The sequence below is a fragment of the Heterodontus francisci genome, chromosome 19 (genome assembly GCF_036365525.1).
Source record: "Heterodontus francisci isolate sHetFra1 chromosome 19, sHetFra1.hap1, whole genome shotgun sequence".
NCBI classification, from domain to species: domain Eukaryota; kingdom Metazoa; phylum Chordata; class Chondrichthyes; order Heterodontiformes; family Heterodontidae; genus Heterodontus; species Heterodontus francisci.
The window spans coordinates 59,422,667-59,443,509 of NC_090389.1; the positions used below are offsets into that span (position 1 = coordinate 59,422,667).

Here is a 20,843-nt window from a genome sequence, read left to right on the forward strand (position 1 = left end):
GCTCCTAATGCCTAATAGCATTGTAATTCCCCCTCCCCCAATTAAATATTTTCCCATCCCGTCTGCTCCTGTCCCTCTCCATGACTATAGTAAAGGTCAGGGAGTTGTGATCACTATCACCGAAATGCTCTCCCACCCAGAGATCTGCCACCTGGCCTGGTTCGTTGCCAAGCACCAAATCCACATAGCCTCCCCTCTAGTTGGCCTATCTACATATTGAGTCAGGAAACTTTCCTGGACACACCTGACAAAAACTGCTCCATCCAAACTATTTGCACTAAGGAGGTTCCAATCATTATTAGGGAAGTTGAAGTCACCCATGACAACAACCCTGTTACTTCTGCACCTTTCCAAAATCTGCCTCCCAATCTGTTCCTCCGTGTCTCTGTTGCTATTGGGGGGTCTATAGAAAACTCCCAATAAAGTGACTGCTCCTTTCCTGTTTCTGACTTCCACCCATACTGACTCAGTAGACAAACCCTCCTCGACGACCTCCCTTTCTGCAGCTGTGATACTATCCCTGATTAGCAATGCCATTCCCCCACCTCTTTTACCTCCCTCCCTATTCCTTTTGAAACATCTAAACCCCGGAACATCCAACATCCATTCCTGCCCCTGTGATATCCAAGTCTCCGTAATGGCCACAACATCGTAGCTCCAAGTACTGATCCATGCTCTAAGTTCATCACCCTTATTCCTGACACTTCTTGCGTTAAAATAGACACACTTCAACCTATCATACTGGCTGCAACTTTGCCCTGTCAACTGTCTAACCATCCTCACAGACTCTCTGCACTCTGTATCTGCCTGTTCAACAGCTACCCCATCCACTAATCCGTAGCTCCGGTTCCCATCCCCCTGCCAAACTAGTTTAAACCCTCCCGAAGAGCTGTAGCAAACCTCCCGCCCAGGATATTGGTGCCCCTCTAGTTCAGATGCAACCCGTCCTTCTTGTACAGGTCCCACCTTCCCCAGAAGGTATCCCAATAATCCACATATCTGAAGCCCTCCCTCCTACACCAGCTCTGTAGCCACGTGTTCAGCTGCACTTGCTCTCTGTTTCTAGCCTCACTAGCACGTGGCACCGGTAACAATCCTGAGATTACTACTCTGCTCGTCCTGCCTTTCAGCTTCCAACCTAACTCCCTATATTCGCTTTTCAGGTCCTCATCCCTTTTCCTAGCTATGTCATTGGTACCGATGTGTACCACGACTTCTGGCTGCTCCCCCTCCCCCTTAAGAATCCTGTAGACTCGATCTGAGACATCCCTGACCCTGGCACCCGGGAGGCAACATACCATCCAGGAGTCTCATTTGCGACCACAGAATCTCCTGTCTGTTCCTCTAGCCATTGAATCTCCTATCACTATCGCTCTCCTATTCTCCCCTCTTCCTTTCTGAGCTACAGAGCCAGGCTCAGTGCCAGAGACCTGGCCGCTGTGGCTTTCCCCTGGTAGGTCCCCCCCCCCCAACAGTATCCAAAACGGTATACTTATTATTGAGGGAACGGCCACAGGGGATCCCTGCACTGTGCGCCTATTCCCTTTCCCTCCCCTGACGGTCACCCAGCTACCTTTATCCTGTAACTTAGGTGTCACTACTTCCCTATAACTGCTCTCTATCACCCCCTCAGCCTCCTGAATGATCCGAAGTTCATCCAGCTTCAGCTCCAGTTCCCTAACGCGGTCTGTGAGGAGCTGGAGTTGGGTGCACTTCTCGCAGGTGACGTCAGCAGGGACACAAGTGGTGACCCTTACCTCCCACATCCTGCAAGAGGAGCATGCAACTGCCCTAGCTTCTATCCCCTCTGCTCTAAATTGACAAAAGAGTGCAGTAGAATAGTCAAGAATAACCTTTAAAGTACTTAATTTTCATTTTTACAAGTAGTCCCATATTCCATATTAAAGACTTTTTAAGTAATCAGGGTATAAATTTGTCAGGGATTACATTAATAAAACAGATTAAAATGGAAGTTTCTCAGATCCACTTTCATCCCTTCCTGCATCTTGCCCTCTTCCCATAGCCTAACCTCCCAAAGTTTTAAGGAAGATTATTTTCTGACAGTTTTCACATGATGATGTTAAGCTGAAAGTTTTGTAAAGGTATGGAGTAAAACTTTCCTATTGCTCCACTTCACTGAACAGGATATCTCAGGAATTCAGGATCATGAGTTCAAGGTCCGTCACCCAGATTCTCCAGCATTATTATACCAGTTGCGACTAGGAGATGAGAAACTACAGGTGACTGAAATGTGTATTTTAAAAATATTTCCTTTGAGTAAGTTTATAATTTGTAATGACTGAAGAATTGTACTCTTCTTAAGAAGAATTTCAAGTTCAGTCTGAGCCAAGTAATGTGTTTTGAAGAAATAGGATCACTGAATTTTTCAGGGTGGATGCTATTGTTTTCTTACCTTAATGTGTTCTGGGTGCAGAAATATCTGATTTTTTTTATGCACCAAAATTCAGTCAAAGATAGTTGCAAGAACAAACTAGCCACCACACTGTCCTGGTATGGATTCTAAAGGAAAAGTAGCGGTATCTTTTGATGGTGAAAAAATGCATTATTACAAACAGAGATGTGCTTTTCTTGCATAGCAGCAGCAAGTTGTTGAGGTCATAGAATCATAAAAAGTTTCAGGGAGATGATGGTGATTGCAAGTAAACTAAAGACGCTTACAAGTTTATAATAAGCCAGAGTTTTTTTCAAAAGCCATTTTCCAATGCATTATTAATAATTTCTAGATAAACTTATTTCTGAATTTAAATGCAATTTCTTTGGACTTTAATTTGGGCAAAATGAGGACTTGTCTTTGACAGGCACTTAGGGATATTAGCTTGTTACCTTCCATTCAGAGTGCTTATTCAGAGTAAGGGGGAATATGAGGAAGCACTTTTTTACACAGCGGGTGGTAATGACCTGGAACTCGCTGCCTATACAAGGGTGGTGGAAGCGGAAACAATCAATGACTTCAAGAGGAAGTTGGATGGCCGCTTGAGAGAAATAGACTTGCAGGGCTATGGGGAACGAGCTGGGGAGTGGGACTGACTGCATAGCTCCATTGAGAGCTGGTATGAACTCGATGGGACGAATGGCCTTCTATGAATGCCAATTAATAAATTTAAGAGCAAAATACTGCGGATACTGACAGACCTTGTGAGTAATTCTGGCACTTTCTGTTCTCATTTCAATAATTTTCATATTTGCATACATCCACATGATAGGCACCAATGGCATTATTTTATCCAGCTACCTTTGGAATTGTGGGACAGAAGATAACCTCATTACAACACAGATCACATGGTGATTCAGAAGATCCGCATGATGAACACTACTTAGTGGCAACCCAGAGTAAACAGGAACAGGTGAGAGTTATGAATTTTGTAATACATGACAGCAAAATAGAAGAGAAACAAATAAATCATTACTCACTGAAAAATAATATATATGAGCTTGCTGAAGAATCTGCAGAGCTAATAATGGATTTGTGCTTGTAATTTTGTTGAAATAGTTTCATGTATTTTATACTAAGCCATTTAATTTGTTACCACTATAATTGCCTAGGCTGCCAAAGCTATTGCTGAGAGGAAAGCACTGGCTAAGTTTGCTGGATTTGAAATAGAATCAGGCGCTCAGAATGCTGACAGTGCAGAGAAGGGTCATTCGCATGAACTGGAACTTGGAACTTCTCAGCATGATTGCCTACTGGCAGGAAATGATTCTGAGGATCTACCAGCAGCTCTGATGGCTAGAAAAACAACTGTGTCACAATTTGAAGGAAAGGCTTTGGGGCTTGATAAATCAATACTGCACAGTATTGATTGCTGTGGTAAGAATAATTATGAAATGTACTGTAATTTCATAAAAATGATGGGGATTAACTTGAAAACTGGTTTTAATGAATATTAGGTTTACAGGAATATTATGTGTACTTGTATTAAAACAAAGGGTTTTAGGTTTTATATGTATGATCACCAAATACAAGAATAAAGAAGTAACTGTGTGCAGTTTTGAACATCTCATTATAGTGTTACGACCAGGTGAGAAAGAGGTCTAGGGTTCCCTTTCAGCCTTCATCAGGACTTGCTGTAACAGGGTTTAATTTTAAACACACTGTTTTTAGCTGCCCCTTTGTGACTCATTGTTCACCACTTTCCAATTAAAGGGCAAAGAAACCTATAAAAGGCTTTCTTAGGTTTAAAGAAGAAAAGTTGAAATTTATTAAACTTGAACTCTAATTTGGTTAACGCCTACGGATACACGCCGTGCCCCACGCTAGCATGCATACGCGATACACACATACAAATAGAGACAGAAAAAAGTTTTTGGAATTCTCTTCCTCAAAAGGCAGTGGAAGCAGAGTCTTTGAATATTTTTAAGGCAGAGGTGATAGATTATTTATAAGCAAGGGGGTGAAAGGTTATCGGGGTAGGTGGAAATGTGGAGTAATCAGTTCAGCCATGAACCTATTGAATGACGGAACAGGATCGAAGGGCCGAGTGGCCTACTCCTGCTCCTAATTCGTATGTTCGTATGTAAAAGAGCAGAAGAAAAATAAAGTGGATAGGTTTGAGGCAATATCTGAAGAGTTGTTGTCACGGTTGTTCGAGCTCACTGATTGTAGGTGAATCTTGCTTTTCGTTGGGGCCCAGTATTCTTCTTAAACCTTGTTCGCTGTAGGAGACTTTTCTCTCTTGGGGTTCATGTGTCTTCAGTGGATTCAGAGGCTTGTGAGAAAGAGATGGGAGCAGGCAGGAGAGAAATCTTCTCAGTCCAGGAGCAGACAGCTTTCTGCCCAAACTGTTTGTACAAATTCACAGAACTCAGGTTGCCCATCAGGTTAATCATGTGACTAGCTGGTTTGACCATATCCGTTTGTGTATTTGGCCATCTTAGCAGTCAACCTGGAATGCAAGCTCCCCCACTTTCAACGTCTGGTGATTAAAAGTCCATTGTGGGTTGAATGTTAGGGAATGGCTGCTTTGTCCTTCCAAACACCGTCTGTTAATATGCAAATATCTTTTCCAGCCACGGCTATCTGTTCAACAAGTCTTCCCCTCACTCCAGTAACAGTTTAAAATCAATGTTCATGACAAAATTAATGTGTCTCATTCTTGGCAGGTGGGGGCCTAGCATGACATTAGGAAAGGAATTAAAGACATTGAGATTGAACAGTATTCACTAGGATGATGCCCGGAATGGGAAACTAACGTTAAGAGGAGAGTTTTGAGATGTTTTCAATGTTGCAGAGAAGCTAATAGGAGATTTTTAATAAGAGGTTTTTTTAGAATTGTGAAGAATTTTGATGAGTGATTAAAGAAATACCATTTCCTCTGGCTAGGGAGTCAATGACAGGGTATCATCAAGTTAAAATGATCGCAGAAGGAGGGCAGATGTGAGGAGAAAGTTCTTTATGTGGAGTATAGAATCCTTTGCCACAGAGAATGGTTGAGTCTAATGCACTCCTTTAAGGAAAAAATGTATAAATCTTTGAAACAGAGGAAAGAAATAAGTTTAAGAAATAAGTGCAGGGAAATGGGATTAATTTCACAAGAAAAATCTGGCACAGACATGTTGGGCCAAGTGGCTGCCTTCTATGCTATAAACATTTATGATTCTATTACAATATAGGTAGAAAGCTTATTTGTTCAGTTTTTCTCTTTTATTATTTATGCCAAAATCTCTCAAAAAATATACAACACCCCCACCCAAAATACAATTTATACACAAAATTCCAGGCTCACCGAATAAAATCCCCTAAACACACAATCTAAACCTTTCCTCTATACTTTACTTATCTTTGTGTATTTCACTGGTCTAGCCTGGTCTGCTTCCCCTTTGTGCACTGTCCTCTCCTTCCTCTTTGTTTGATCTAGTCCATTGCCACCCATAATATTCCAGTGCTGCTTGCTTCCCACTGTGATTCCCTCCTCTTTGTATTTGCTGCTGCTCAAAGCTTGAAAACTTAGAAGCTGCATTCGCAACTTTTTAAATCTTGTAAGCCTTGGAAGGCTTGTAGCGGATAGTTCCTGATTGCTGTAAGAAGGCTGCTTCCTTCACTGGCTTAAACAGGGAGCAGCCTTTTCCAATTCACCAGACCAAGAAAGTTTAAGGAGCCAAAGCTCTAAAGTCAGGAACTGTGCATTTTACCAGATTCACCTTGGACACTCCCAAACTTATTCCGTATCTTGTATTTGCTTTTAGCATAGACTATATAATGCGATTCTCTCTAGATTTACAACTGCTCTGTAGCAAGTTGGTACAATAATTTGCAGTTGATAAATGTTGGAATTAGATTAGATAAGGGCTACATTTTCTTAGCCACTGTATTTTTGACACATTATTTTCTCTTAACATTATTGCCTTATAGAGAAATTGTCACTGATAGTATAGGGTCAGTCCTGAACTGCCCATGTATTCGACACGTTGCACCCTTGTCACCTGTGACAGTTGATGAGCCATGTGGGCCACAGCCTAAAGATAACTGCTGTAAACAGGAGGAGGGGAAAGGTGAATTCAAACATTGAGCACTTTGGGGCGTTTTACTATGTTAAAGGCTCTATATAAATGCAAGTTGTTGTGAAGAGACAAGAGAAACTGGGATTGTTAGCCTTAGAGCAGAAAAGGTTAAGGGAAGGTGTAATAGAAGTGTTCAAAATGATGATGGCTTTTGATAGAGTAAATAAGGAGAAACTGTTTCCACTGGCAGGAGTGTTGGCAATCAGGTAATTGGCAAGAACCAAAGGGGAGATGAGGAGAATTCTTTATTATGCAGTGAATTGTTAAGATCTGAAATGCACTGAAAGGATGGTGGATGCAGATTCGGTAGTAATTTTCAAAAGTCAATTGGATACATGCCTGAAAAGGAATACTTTGCAGTTTTATGGGGAAAGAGCAGGGGAGTGGGACTATTAGGAGACAGCTCTTTCAAAGAGCCAGCAGAGGGCTCGATGGGTCAAATGACCTCCTGTCCTGTACAATGCTGTGATGCTATATTTCAAGGTAAAGCTATTTGAGTCATTTATAAATGATTTGTAAGCATAAGTTTAGAAGTATATTTAAATTGGCATATAGCAATTTAATGATACACTGCATTTGTATGTAATATGCCCTATCCTAGAGCAATAGAGCTCAAATTTCTGTCTGACATACCAAATTTATGGAGTTGAGTTACTTTTGTGAAATTGCTGTAATCAAACAATTGAAATTCCTCATGAGGAATATAACTATCTAAATTTTGGACTAAGTTTGAGTATGTAACTTTTAATGGATTAATTCACGAAAATTGTTCTGAACGAAAGCACTTTGCATAATTGAAGGAAAAAACATTTGAAGCCTGTACTATTTTCATATTCTCCTGTACTGTACATCACATAAGAAAAACATGTACACTTTCAGGTTCTGATGAAACAAAAAAGAAAATGTACAGTTCCATTTTGGTGGTTGGAGGAGGTCTAATGTTCCACGGGGCTCAAGAATTTTTACAACACAGAATTCTGAACAAGATGCCACCTTCATTCCGCCGAATAGTAGAGAATGTTGAAGTTATCACAAGACCCAAGGTGAGAAAAGTAACTTTTATACTGTACCAAAATGTTATATAGTGTTATTAAAAGGTCAGTTTAAATATCTGTCTAATCCAGACGACTGACAGTTCTGTCTGATCTAGATTACTGACAGTTTAGAAGGCCACCAAAGACATGCTGTTTTACCTATGTCGTCAAAGCCTTCAGCTGACTGATGGTTACTTGAGTAATAGTGCTACAGAGTCCATCCACAACTTAAAAGATGAGCATTTTAACTCCTGGGGCAAAGGTGCAAATCGCGTGGCATGCTGTCTGGGAGCAATAGCAGACTGGCATGGCCTCATTTGCATGCCATTTGCTGACTTCCCAACCAAAAGAGCAGGAAACGGCTGTCCTGACATGATAATCTGGCAGCAGGAGGCCACCACTGCAGACTCTATAAGGAATGGTCCTTATCACAAGCCAAATGTTAAGGCTGGGGAATCCTCCTGCCCCACTTGGAAACCTCTGGAAAAAACATTTAAAATGTTCCTAATGTTGGGCTTCTTTACATTTTGGCTGCTGTTCCCAGCAGGTTTTGGCTGGCGGTGAAGCCATCACTGCTTCCCTGCTAAGCATACAATAAAAAATCAGTTTTTATTTTCAAATATTTGTGAACTACAAATTGTGACCATTTTGATGCACACATGTAAATTTGTGAGATTTTCTTATTTGTTCTTGGGATGTGGGCATTGATGACAAGGGCAGCATTAACTAGGGAAGTAGGAAGTGGGGCAGTGCAGTGGCTAGCACCGCAGCCTCACAGCTCCAGCGACACAGGTTCGGTTCTGGGTACTGCCTGTGCAGAGTTTGCAAGTTCTCCCTGTGACTGCGTGGGTTTCCTCCGGGTGCTCCGGTTTCCTTCCACATGCCAAAGACTTGCAGGTTGATAGGTAAATTGGCCATTGTAAAAATTGCCCCTAGTATAGGTAGGTGGTAGGAGAATTGAGGGAAGGTGGGGATGTGAGAGGGAAAATGGGATTAATGTAGGATTAGTATAAATGGGTCATTGATGGTCAGCGCGGACTCGGTGGGCTGAAGGGCCTGTTTCAGTGCTGTATCTCTCTATGACTCGAGAGAGGATTTTAAACTGAGTAGTGCGGGCAAGGGATCAAATTTGGGAAGATATGGTAAAACAAGTAGAGATAAGACAAGAGAGAAAGATAATAAGAGAAATGATAGACTGTGACAGGAAGGGACAGAGCGCACAAATCTAAGAGTAAATCAACAGCTAAGGCTAGAGGTTACAAAAATAATAAAAGGACACAACTAAAGGCACTGTATCTGAATGCACGTAGCATTTGAAACAAAACAGATGAATTGAGAGCGCAAATAGAAATAAATAAGTATGATCTGATAGCCATTACAGAGACATGGCTGCAGGACAACATAGATTGGGACCTGAATATTGAAGGATACATGGCATTTAGGAAGGACAGGAAGCTAGGAAAAGGTGGAGGGGTAGCTCTGTTAATTAATGATGGTATTAGCACAATAGAGAGGGATGACCTAAGTTCAGGAGACCAGGATGTAGAAGCAGTTTGGATAGAGATAAGAAATCATAAAGGCAAGAAGTCACTTGTGGGAGTGGTGTACAGGCCATCTAACATTAACCACACTGTGCGACAGGGTATAAAGGAAGAAATAATGGCAGCTTGTCAGAAAGGTACAGCGTTAATTATGGGGGATTTTAACCTACATATTGACTGGAAAAATCAGATGGACAGCGGTAGCCTAGACGAGGAGTACATGGAATGTTTTCGGGATAATTTCTTGGAACAATACATCCTGGAGCCAACCAGAGAGCAGGCTATACTAGACCTGGTATTGTGCAACAGGATAGGATTAATTAATGACCTCATAGTTGAGGCACCCCTAGGTAGCAGCGATCATAATATGATTGAATTTTACATTCAGTTTGAGGGAGAGAAGAGTGGATCCAAGACTAGTATTTTAAACTTAAATACGGGCAATTACGAGGGCATGACAGTGGAGCTAGCTAAAGTGAACTGGCAAATCAGGTTACGGGTTAGGTCAACAGAAATGCAGTGGCAGACATTTAAGGGGATATTTCAGAATAGATACATTTCAGGAGAAAGAAAAATTCCAAGGGTGGGACCTGTCATCCGTGGTTAACTAAAACAGTTAAAGATAGTATCAAACTTAAAGAAAAAGCCTATAATTGCGCAAAGATGGGAGGCAGGTCAGAAAATTGGACAGAATATTAAAAATAGCAAAGATTGACTAAATGATAAGGAAGGTAAAATTAAGTACGAGAGAAAGCTAGATAGAAATATAAAGACAGATTGTAAGAGTTTCTACAGATATTTAAAATAGAAAAGAGTTAACAAAGTGAGCGTTGGTCCTATAAAACGTAAGTCTGGGGAATTAATAATGGATAATAAGGAGATGGTAGATGAATTGTACAAATATTTTGCATCGGTGTTCACTTTTGAGGATACAAGTAACATCCCAGTATTAGCTGTAAGTCAGGAAATGGAAGGGAGGGAGGAACTCGAGAAAATTACAATCACCAGGAAAGTGGTACTGAACAAATTGTTGGAGCTGTGAGCTGATAAGTCCCGGGGTCCTGATGGACTTCATCCCAGGGTGTTAAAAGACGTGGCTAGTGAGATAGTTGATGTGTTAATTTTAACTTTCCAAAATTCCCTAGATTCGTGGACGGTTCCTTTAGATTGGAAAATAGCGAATGTAACTCCTTTATTCAAAATGGGAGAGAGACAAAGCAGAAAACTACAGGCCAGTTAGCTTAACATCTGTCTTAGGGAAAATGTTAGAAGCTATTATTAAAGATGTTATGGCAGGGCATTTAGAAAAATTCAAGGTAATCAGGCAGAGTCAACATGGTTTTGTGAAAGGGAAATCATGTTGAACCAATTTATTGGAATTCTTTGAGGGAGTTACATGTGCTGTGGATAAAGGGGAACCAGCTGTACTTGGATTTCCAGAAGGCATTTGATAAGGTGCCAAATCAAAGATTATTGCAGCAAATAAAAGCTCATGGTGTAGGGGGTAACATATTGGCATGGATAGAAGATTGGTTAGCTAACAGGAAACAGAGTAGGCATAAATGGGTCATTTTCTGGTTGGCAAAATGTAACGAGTGGTGTGCCACAGGGATCTGTGCTGGGGCCTCAACTTTTTACAATTTATATAAATGACTTAGATGAAAGGACCGAAGATATGGTTGCTAAATTTGCTGATGACACAAAGATAGGTAGGAAAGTAAGTTGTGAAGAGGACATAAGGAGGCTATAAAGGGATATAGATAGGTTAAGTGAGTGGGCAAAGACCTGGCAAATGGAGTATAATGTGGGAAAGTGGGAAATTGTCCACTTTGGCAGGAAAAAAAGGAGCATATTATCTAAATGGTAAGAGATTGCAGAGCTCTGAGATGCAGAGGAATCTGGATGTCCTGGTGCATGAATTGCAAAAGGTTAATATGCAGGTAAAGCACGTAATTAGGAAAGCTCATAGAATGTTATCATTTATCGCAAGGGGAATAGAAATCAAAAGTAGGGAGGTTATGCTTCAGCTATACAGGGCATTGGTGAGACCACATTTGGAGTACTGTGTACAGTACTGATCTCCTTATTTAAGGAAGGATGTAAATGCATTGGAGGCAGTACACAGAAGGTTTGCTAGACTAATATCTGGAATGGGCGGGTTGTCTTATGAGGAAAGCTTGGGCAGGCTAGGCATGTATTTACTGGAGTTTAGAAAAGTAAGAGGCAACTTGATTGAAACATATAAGATCCTGAGGGGTCTTGACAGGATGGATATGGAAAGGATGTTTCCCCTTGTATGATGCGACCTGTGGAGCAGCGGGACTGAATTGACATTGCATTGTTCCCACCGCAGTCAGAATTTTATATATATATATATATTGATTGGGGGCTTTGTCTTGAGCGGTCGTGCCATAACAGTTACCATTAACCAGAAATCTAACTGGACCTGCCATATAAATACTGTAGCTACAAGAGCAAGTCAGAGGTTGGGAATTCTGTGGCGAGTAACTCACCTGATGACTCCTCAAAGCCTGTCCACCGTCTACAAGGCACAAGTCAGGAGTGTGATGGAATACTCTCCACTTGCCTGGATGAATACAGCTCCAACAACACTCAAGAAGTCCAACACCATCCAAGACAAAGCAGCCTGCTTGATTGACACCCCATCCACCACCTTAAACATCCACCATCGACGCACAGTAGCAGCTGTGCACCATCTATAAGATGCACTGCAGCAACACACCAAGGCTGTTTTCACACTTCTTCCAAACCGATGACCTCTACCACCTACAAGGACAAGGGCAGCAGACGCATGGCATCACCATAATCTGCAAGTTCCTCTCCAAGCCTTTTACAGACAAATTAATTAATGAAACCGTATTTCTAAATGAATCCAACGACATCAATAATTACAGCTGCTGACAGAAGCTTGATTTTCATTTCCCACTCACTTAACTAAGGCTACATTAAATTCACATGTTCCGCAAATTGCAGAATTTACCTAATGTGCACATTGCCAACCAGCGCTCCCAGTGAATTTAATTGTATACATGTCAGTTCATCTCTCAACAAAAGGATCTATTTTAACTTCCCCTGCCCACCGGAAACTAGGCGGAGGGAGGGGGGCAGTTAAAATGGAGCGGGGTTCTTACACATTTCTTTCTTAATCCAATATGCCTGACTGCAATTTTAAATTACAGGCAACAAGAACATCCACCACTGGCCTGGGTGGGCATCCTCTTTAAATATGTAGATTGAGCTCTGAAATTGTGCTTTTAACCTGAGGCCAGAGCAGCACCCATTAATTCTTCTGGAAACCTATTTTAAAATTTAGAAATTACTATATCATCTGTGCCTGGCCTACCTGCAAGTAGGCTTGATGGAGAACACTTGTGAAAATTAAAACCACGTTCATCCAACTTATACAGAGGATGGAAAATCTTGCACGCTCCCAGATAATAGAAGAACCATAGAAAAATCTTAGAAAAATTACGGCACAGAAGGAGGCCATTCAGCTCGTCGTGTCCGTGCCAGCCGGAAAACAAAACTAGCTGCCAATTCTAATCCCACCTTCCAGCATTTGGTACATAGCCTTGCAGGTTACAGCACTTCAGGTACCTGTCCAGGTACCTTTTAAAAGAAATAATGTTTTCTGATAATGCACCTGAATCCTCAGTGTGCACTGCCGTCATGCAATTATGAAAGGTAGGAGCACTAAATCCTAATGTTTACTCCAATGTATTTTGAGACTACTGTAACTATCATAATTTCTCTTGATGGTGTAAAGTAATCATCTACATTTGTCACCATTTCCTCTTCTGAAATTTGAGCCCTCTGTTGCTAAAGCTGTCTCTAAAAACCTTGTTTTCCTCTTAGCATTCTTGAATTTCAGCCGAATCCTGAATTGAATACTGCTCCCATATTTGGAGAGCAACTCTAGCACATCTGAGCAGGATACAAGAAACACATTCTTATCCATAGGATGGTTCCTACGCTTATAGTCTCCACTCCTTGTTTCCCACTGTTATCCTCTTTTTCATTCCCTTCTCTCTTCACCTTTATCCCTTGTCTAATGTCTTCCCATTTGTGTCCATGTCCTCATGCCCTCTCCTTGTCACCCCCACCCCACCCCACCACTCTCCCTTGCCCTAAATACACTTGCTGTATAAGCTAACATATGAAAAATTACCACCTAGGTGATAAGCCTGGAAACTATTTTTAAGGAAGTCATAGTATGATCCGACAGAGTCAACATGGCTTTGTGATAGGGAAATAGTGTTTGAGAAATTTATGAGGATGTAACTAGTAGTGCAGATAAAGGGGAGCCAGTAGACAGGTTTCCAAAAGGCATTCAATAAGGTGCCATACAAAGGGGTAATACACGAGATAAGGACTCATGGAGTTGATAGTAATATATTAGCAAGGATCGACAATTGGTTAACGGAGAAAGAGAAGGGATAAACGGGGCATTTTCAAGTTTACTGATGACACTATGAGGAAGACACAAAGAGACCTCGACAGGTTCACTAGAATGCTTGCTGGGATGAGAAGGTTGTCCTCTGATGAGAGACTGAGTAAATTGGGCCCAACTCCATATGCCTTTATCTTGCATACTAACATTCTTTGTGGCACCTTATCGAATGCCTTTTGGAAATCAAAGTATACTATATCCACTGGTTCCCCTTCATCTCCCCTAGTTAGTTACATCTTCAAAAAACTTTGTCAAACACAAGTTCCCTTTTTTAAAACCATATTGGCTTTGTCTGATCATACTATGATTTTCTGATTGCATTGTTAAGACTTTCTTAATAGTAGATCCAGCATTTTCTTGACGTAAGGCTAACTGGCCTGTAGTTCCCTGTTTTCTCTTTCCCTCCTTTCTTAAATAGAGGTGTTACATTTGCTAACTTCCAATCTGCTGGGACCGTTCTAGAATCTAGGGAATTTTGGAAAATCATGACCAATGCATCCACTATTTCTGCAGTTACTGCTTTTCGAACCCTAGGCCAACAGATGCTGAAGATTTGTCAGATTTTAGTCCCTTAAGTTTCTCCAATACTTTTTCTTTTATATTATTTACCTTAAGTTCCTCATTCTTATTAGTCCCTTGGTTACCCTTTATTTCTGGTATGTAATTTGATATCTTCTAATGAAGACAGACACAAAATATTTGTTCGATGCCTCTGCCATTTCCTCATTCCCCATGATTATTTGTCTTGTCTCTGTCTTTCAGGGACCAATGTTTGCTTTAGCTACTCTCTTCCTTTTTACATATTTGTAAAAGCTCTTACGATCTGTCTTTATATTCCTGGCTAGATTACTCTCATATTCTATTGTTTCCCTTTTTATCAACTTTTTAGTCGCACTTTGCTGGTTTCTAAAACGCTCCCAATACCCAGGCTGCTTATTATTCTTTGCAACATTATAAACTGCCTTTTTTAATCTAATACTATCCTTAACTTCCCTTGTCAGCCAGGGACTCATGCTGAGTGTTTTTTTTTAATGGAATGTATTTTTGTTGAACATTTTGAATTGTTTCTTTGAATGTTTCCCACTGTTTATTTACCACCGTACCTTTTAGTCTATGAACCTAATCAACCCTAGCCAGTTCTCCCCTCATACCAATGTAATTGGCTTTGTTTAAGTTTAAGATTCTTGTTTGTGCCTGGAATATGTCACTTTCAAACTTAATATAGAATTCAATTGTATTTTCTCTTTTCCCAGTGGATCTTTTACTATGAGATTACTAATTAACCCTGTCTCTTTGCACAATGCTAGATCTAAAATAGCTTTATCCCTAGTTGGTTCCACAATGTATTGTTCCAGGACACTGTCACAAAAGCATTCTACAAACTCATTTCCATTTAATTGATTGAGTCTATATGAAGATTAAATTCCCTCACCATTATTTCAGTGCCTTTGTTGCATGATCAAATTATTTCTTGCTTAGGGGTCTGTCCAGTGGTATAACTATTGTTAGGGAGCCTATAAACTACTCCCACCAGTGTTTTCTGAGCTTGTAACCATGTCTCTGTAATACCGATTAGATCTAAACCGTTTATCTCTATTTGTACCACTAGTTCATCTTTTTGCGAATGCTTTGTGCATTCAGATAAGGAGCCTTTAATTCTATTTTCTTACTGCTATTCTTTGCATGGACCTTATTCGCAAATGCACTATTACCACTAATCTCTCTGACACTACCTATCCTGCTCTGCTTGTCTTTACCCAAATCGCTACATCATTCTATTGTCGCGACTTTTTTTAGATTTCCAAATCTTCCTTCACCTGAACACTCCCATCCCTTTTTTAGCTTAACATCCTATCCACAGCCCTCTTTATACAATGCACCAGGGCTCTGGTCCCAGTTGTTGTAAGTGGAGCCCATCCCAATGGAACAGCTCCCTCTTTCCTGAGTACTGGTGCTGGTACCCCATGAATCGAAACCCCGTGCCCCCACACCACGCTTTGAGCCATACATTTAGTTCTCTAATCTGCTTGACCCTATGCTGAATGGCATATGGCTCAGGTAACAATCCAGAGATGATTACTTTTGAACTTCTGCAATTTAATTTGGACCCTAACTCCTCAAACTCTCTCAGCAGAACATCATTCCTGGTTCTACCTATGTCACTGGTTCTTACGTGGACCACGACAACTGGATCCTACCCCTCCCACACCAAGTTCGTCTCTAGCTTCGAGGAGATGTCCATATCCCTGGCACCGGGCAGGCAACACAACCTTCGGAACTCCTGGTCATGCCTGCAGAGAACAGTATCTATCCTCCTGACTGTACTGTACCCTATCACTACCGTTTCACTTCCGCCACTTGAATGGCATCCTGCACCATAGTCAGTTTGCTCAACCACCCTGCAGTCCTTGTTCTCATCCACACAGGTAGCAAGTACTGTAATGAGGTGTGGAGCCAAGTGCCCCTGATGGAACCCAAACTGAGGAGGTGTTGCTGAGTAAGTGCTATTTGATACCACTGTGAATGGCACCTTCCATCACTTTGCTGATAATTGAGATTAGGCTGATGGGGTGGGACTTGGCCAGTTTGGAGTTGTCCTGTTTTTTGTGGACAGGAAACCTCTGGGAAATTTTCCACATTGATGGGTAGATGCCAGTGTTGTATCTACTGGAACAGCTTGGCTAGGGGTGCGGCTTGTTCTGGAGCATAAGTCTTCAGTACTGCAGCCAGGATGTTGTCAGGGCCCATATCTAAGAAAGGATATACTTGCATTAGAGGCAGTACTGCAAAGTTTCAGTAGATTAGTTCCTGGAATGAGAATGTTCTCCTATGACGAGAGGCTGAGTAAATTGGACCTATATTCTCTGGAGTTTAAGAGAGGTAATCTCATTGAAACTTACAAGATTCTGAAGGGGCTCAACAGGGGAGATACAGAGGTTTTTACCCCTGTCTGGGGAATCTAGAACATGGGGAGACAGTCTCAAGATAAGGAGTCAATCATTTCGAACTCAGGTGAGAAAAAATTTCTTCATTCAGAGGTTTGTGAATCTTTGGAATTCTCCACCACTGAGGGTTATGGATGGTCCATCGTTGAGCATATTTAAGACTGAGATAGACAGATTTTTGGTCTCAGGAGATCAAGGGATATGGATATTGGGTGAAAACGTGGAGTTGAGGCAGAAGATCATCCATGATCGTATTGAATGGCGGCGCAGACTCGAAGGGCATATGGTCTACTCCTGCTCCTATTTCTTATGTTCTAGTGAAAACCAATCCCATCTTGAGACATACTTACAGGAGAGACGAAGAGGTGAAATTGGAGGGAAAGAAAACCACTACAATGAAATTAACAAATTATGTGTTTCTTCTCATCCTATATTTCAGCACCTTCACGTAATTGCGAATCCAATTATTATATATATATATATATATATATATATATATACTTTACAGCATAGTAGCAACACTTCCTTCTGTCTTTTTATTTTTTGTGAAACATTGTCTTTTGGAAACAGTATTTATTTCTTAGTAATCTATGATATATTTTGTATGAGCAATATATTTGTAAAATAGTGCAGTAAAGAATGGTGACATGTATTTTGATTTTTTAAAGTTACTTGACTTAGTTTTGAAGAATATTGTCAGTTTTGAGTGTCTGAGTAGATCTACTGGTGGAAGTACAGAGCTAAGCAATTCCACAACCAAATGGATCAGATCAAAGCTCTGCAGTCCTGCCACATCCAGTTGTGAATGGTTGTGGACAATTAAAAATCTAACGAGTGGGGAGGAGGCTGTACAAATATCCCCATCCTCAATGATGGGGGAACCCATCACATTAGTGCAAAGGATAAGGCAGAAGCATTTGCAACCATCTTCAGCCAGAACGGCCGAGTGGATGATCCATCTCAGCCTCCTGCTGAGGTCCTCAGCATCACAGATGCCAGTCTTCAGCCAGTTCGATTCACTTCATGTGATATCAAGAAACGGCTGAAGGTACTGGATGCTGCAAAGACTATGGGCCTTGACAACATCCCGGCAATAGTACTGAAGACTTGTGCTCCAGAACCTGCCATGCCCCTAGCCAAGCTGTTCCAGTACAGCTACAACACTGGCCCCTATCCAACAATGTGGAAAATTGCCCAGATTATGTCCTGTCTACAAAGAGCAAGACAAATCCAATTTGGCCAATTACCGCCCCATCAGCCTCCTCATGATCATCAGCAAAGTGGTCCAAGGTGTCGTCGACAGTGCTATCAAGCAACACTTAAACGGCAATAACCGGTTCACTGATGCTCAGTTTGGGTTCCGCTTGGGATACTCGGCTTCTGACCTCATTATAGCTTTGGTCCAAACATGGACAAAATAGCTGAACTCAAGGGCAGGTGAAAGTGACTGCCCTTGGTATCAAGGCAAGATTTGACTGAGTGTAGCAACAAGGAGCCCTGCAAAATTGAAATCAAAGCGAATCGGTGGGGGGGGGGAGGGGGTGGAAACTTTCCACTGGTTGGAGTCATACCTAGCACAAAGGAAGATGGTTGTGATTGTTGGAGGTCAATCATCTCAGTCCCAGGACATCGCTGCAGGAATTCCTCGGGGTAGTGCCCTAGACTCAACCATCTTCAGCTGCTTCATTAATGACCTTCCTTCCATCATAAGGTCTGAAGTGGGGATGTTCGCTGATGATTGTGCAATGTTCGGTGCCATTCGCAACTCCTCAGATACTGAAGCAGTCGGTGCCAATATGCAGCAAGACCTGGACAGGCTTAGGCTGATAAGTGGCAAGCAACATTTGTGCTACACAGGTGCCAGACAGCGACCATCTCCAACAAGGAAGAGTCTAACCATCTGCCCTTGACATTCAAAGGCATTACCATTGCTGAATCCTCCACCATCAACATCCTTGGGGTTACTGTTGACTAGAAACTGACTGGACCAGCCATATCAATATTGTGGCTACAAGAGCAGGTCAGAGGGTGGGAATTCTGATGCGAGTAACTCACCACCTGACTCCCCAAAGCCTGTCCACTATCTACAAGGCAAAAGTCAAGAGTGTGATGGAATACTCTCCACTTGCCTGGATGAGTGCTCAACACTCAAGAAGCTTGTCACCATCCAGGACAAAAGCAGCCCGCTTGATTGGCACCTGAACCACCAACTTAAAGCATTCACTCCCTCCACCCTGCCACATAGTGGCAGCAGTGTGTACCATATATAAGACGCAAGGCTCCTACAGCACCTTCCAAATCAACGATCACCTAAAAGGACAAGGGCAGCAAACACTTGGGGACAACACCACCATCTACAAGTTTCTCTCCAAGCCACAAACCATCCTGACTTGGAACAATATCACCATTCCTTCACTGCCGCTGGGTCAAAGTCCTGGAACTCCTTTCCTAACAGCACTGTGGGTGTACCTGCACCAGATGGACTGCAGTAGTTCCAGAAGGCAGCTCACCACCACCTTCTCAAGGACAATTAGGGACGGGCAACAAATGCTGGCCTTGCCAGCGATGACCACATCCCAAGAAAGAATAAAAGAACAATACATTCTGTGCTTTCTCCAAGGAAGCAGAAGTGGTCACCATACCATTCTCTGGGCAAGATATGTTGACCTTTAGGAATTCAGTTGCATATCCTAAATAGAACTGTGGAAAAATCTACATTTTATGCTTGCGCTGTTGTTTTTATTCTATTTGACATTCACCAGAGCTTCAAAAATCCTCAAGTGTTCTGGAAAATGAAAAGCAATGCAGCATAATTTTAAGTTGCCTTTCACCAATTTGTTGGAGGGATTCATAAGCTGATTCTTTTTCACTTTATATCCTTTTATAATTAGGACATGGATCCACGCTTAATAGCATGGAAAGGTGGTGCTGTTCTAGCTTGTCTGGATACAACGCAGGAGCTGTGGATACACCAGCGCGAGTGGCAGCGGTTTGGAGTGCGCATGCTACGGGAGAGAGCACCATTTGTATGGTGAAAAACCCTATCCACAATGACCCTTACCAAAAAAAGGTCCATGACTGACTTTTCTTAAAGCATGAAAATATATCAATATTGATTTTTAATAACCTGCTTGTCCTTTTATTTTGATAAAATGAGAACAATTGCAAAACTTGCAGAAATGATTAAAAGGTCTGCTGATACATGTACAATGTTTTAGAAATTGAAGAGGAAGAGTTTATCCAAATCCATGTCACGGCTGCAAAACCATGTTCCTGATGATGCAGTTCCTGTGTAAATATTTTGTATTCATTATAAATAAAGTTTTTCCTAGCTCACATTTGCTTCAAATTTAAGGCACATAAGGAACAGAGGAATGGGTACATGTCTAGCAGATCATATTTAATGTAGATGAATGTACTGTTGTACATGTAGGTTGAGCTAGTGGCAAACATGTATATGCCCTGCAGGACCTCAAGCTTAAGTTTTTTAAGTGGGCAAGCAATCTAGGTGGTATAGAGTATAGAGTCTCTTAAAATTCATGATCAGTGCCAAGAGGCCATAGTAAACGCTCATAAAATATTGGGATGCATTGCTAGAACAATCTGATATAGGACAGAAAAACACTATAGTTTCCTTATATAAGACCTTGATTAGGCCTCATCTGGAATAGTGTGTCCAATTTTGGTCCCCTCAGGTGCATGATTATAGAGGTCCTGGAAAAGTTTCATAGGAAGGTCATTAAATTGATACCTAGGTAAGCTATTGCAATGGGCTGAGAGAGCTGGATCTTTCTACTTGTTACGGGAGGAGTCAATAACTAGGGGGCATAGATTTAAGGTAATGGGCAGGAGGTTTAGAGGGGAGTCATGGAAGAATTTTTTCGCCGAGAGGGTGCTGGAATCTGGAACACACTGCCTGAAGGGGTGGTAGAGGCAGGAACACTCACGACATTCAAGAAGTGTTTGGATGAGCCAAAATATACAAGGCTATGGGCCAAGTGCGGGGAAATGGGATTGGTTAGGACGGGTGCTTGATGGTCGGCGCAGGCGCGTTGGGCCGAAGGGCTTGTTTCTGCACTGTAAAACTCTATGACCGATGCAGGAGGAGTGCACTGTTTATTCTAGTTCCACTTCTCCGCAGGTCACAACATATATTTAAATGTTCCCTTTACCGATATGGTCAATCATATACTCTATTTTTCCCAGCATAAAACACACCAACCAGGTTTCTTTAATAAACAACAAAATTATCAGTTTATTATAAAACAAGTCTTAACCAGTAATGAACCAAAGCATAAGCACACAGATTGAAGCATAACAGTTCCCTTTTCAC

At 41.6% G+C, this 20,843-nt stretch overlaps 1 protein-coding gene across 2 annotated transcripts in view; it reads left to right on the forward strand.

Moving 5' to 3' along the window:
- actr8 (actin related protein 8) overlaps positions 1-19,846 on the forward strand; it is a 36,086-nt gene extending 16,240 nt beyond the window's left edge. For both annotated transcript variants that reach the window (XM_068051721.1, XM_068051722.1), the window contains 5 exons: positions 2,145-2,240; positions 3,225-3,365; positions 3,565-3,829; positions 7,399-7,562; positions 19,402-19,846. In XM_068051721.1, the coding sequence (XP_067907822.1) occupies positions 2,145-2,240; positions 3,225-3,365; positions 3,565-3,829; positions 7,399-7,562; positions 19,402-19,545 (810 nt within the window). In that variant the 3' untranslated portion in view covers positions 19,546-19,846. The remainder of the gene's footprint in view (positions 1-2,144; positions 2,241-3,224; positions 3,366-3,564; positions 3,830-7,398; positions 7,563-19,401) is intronic.
- Positions 19,847-20,843: the final 997 nt, after the last annotated feature.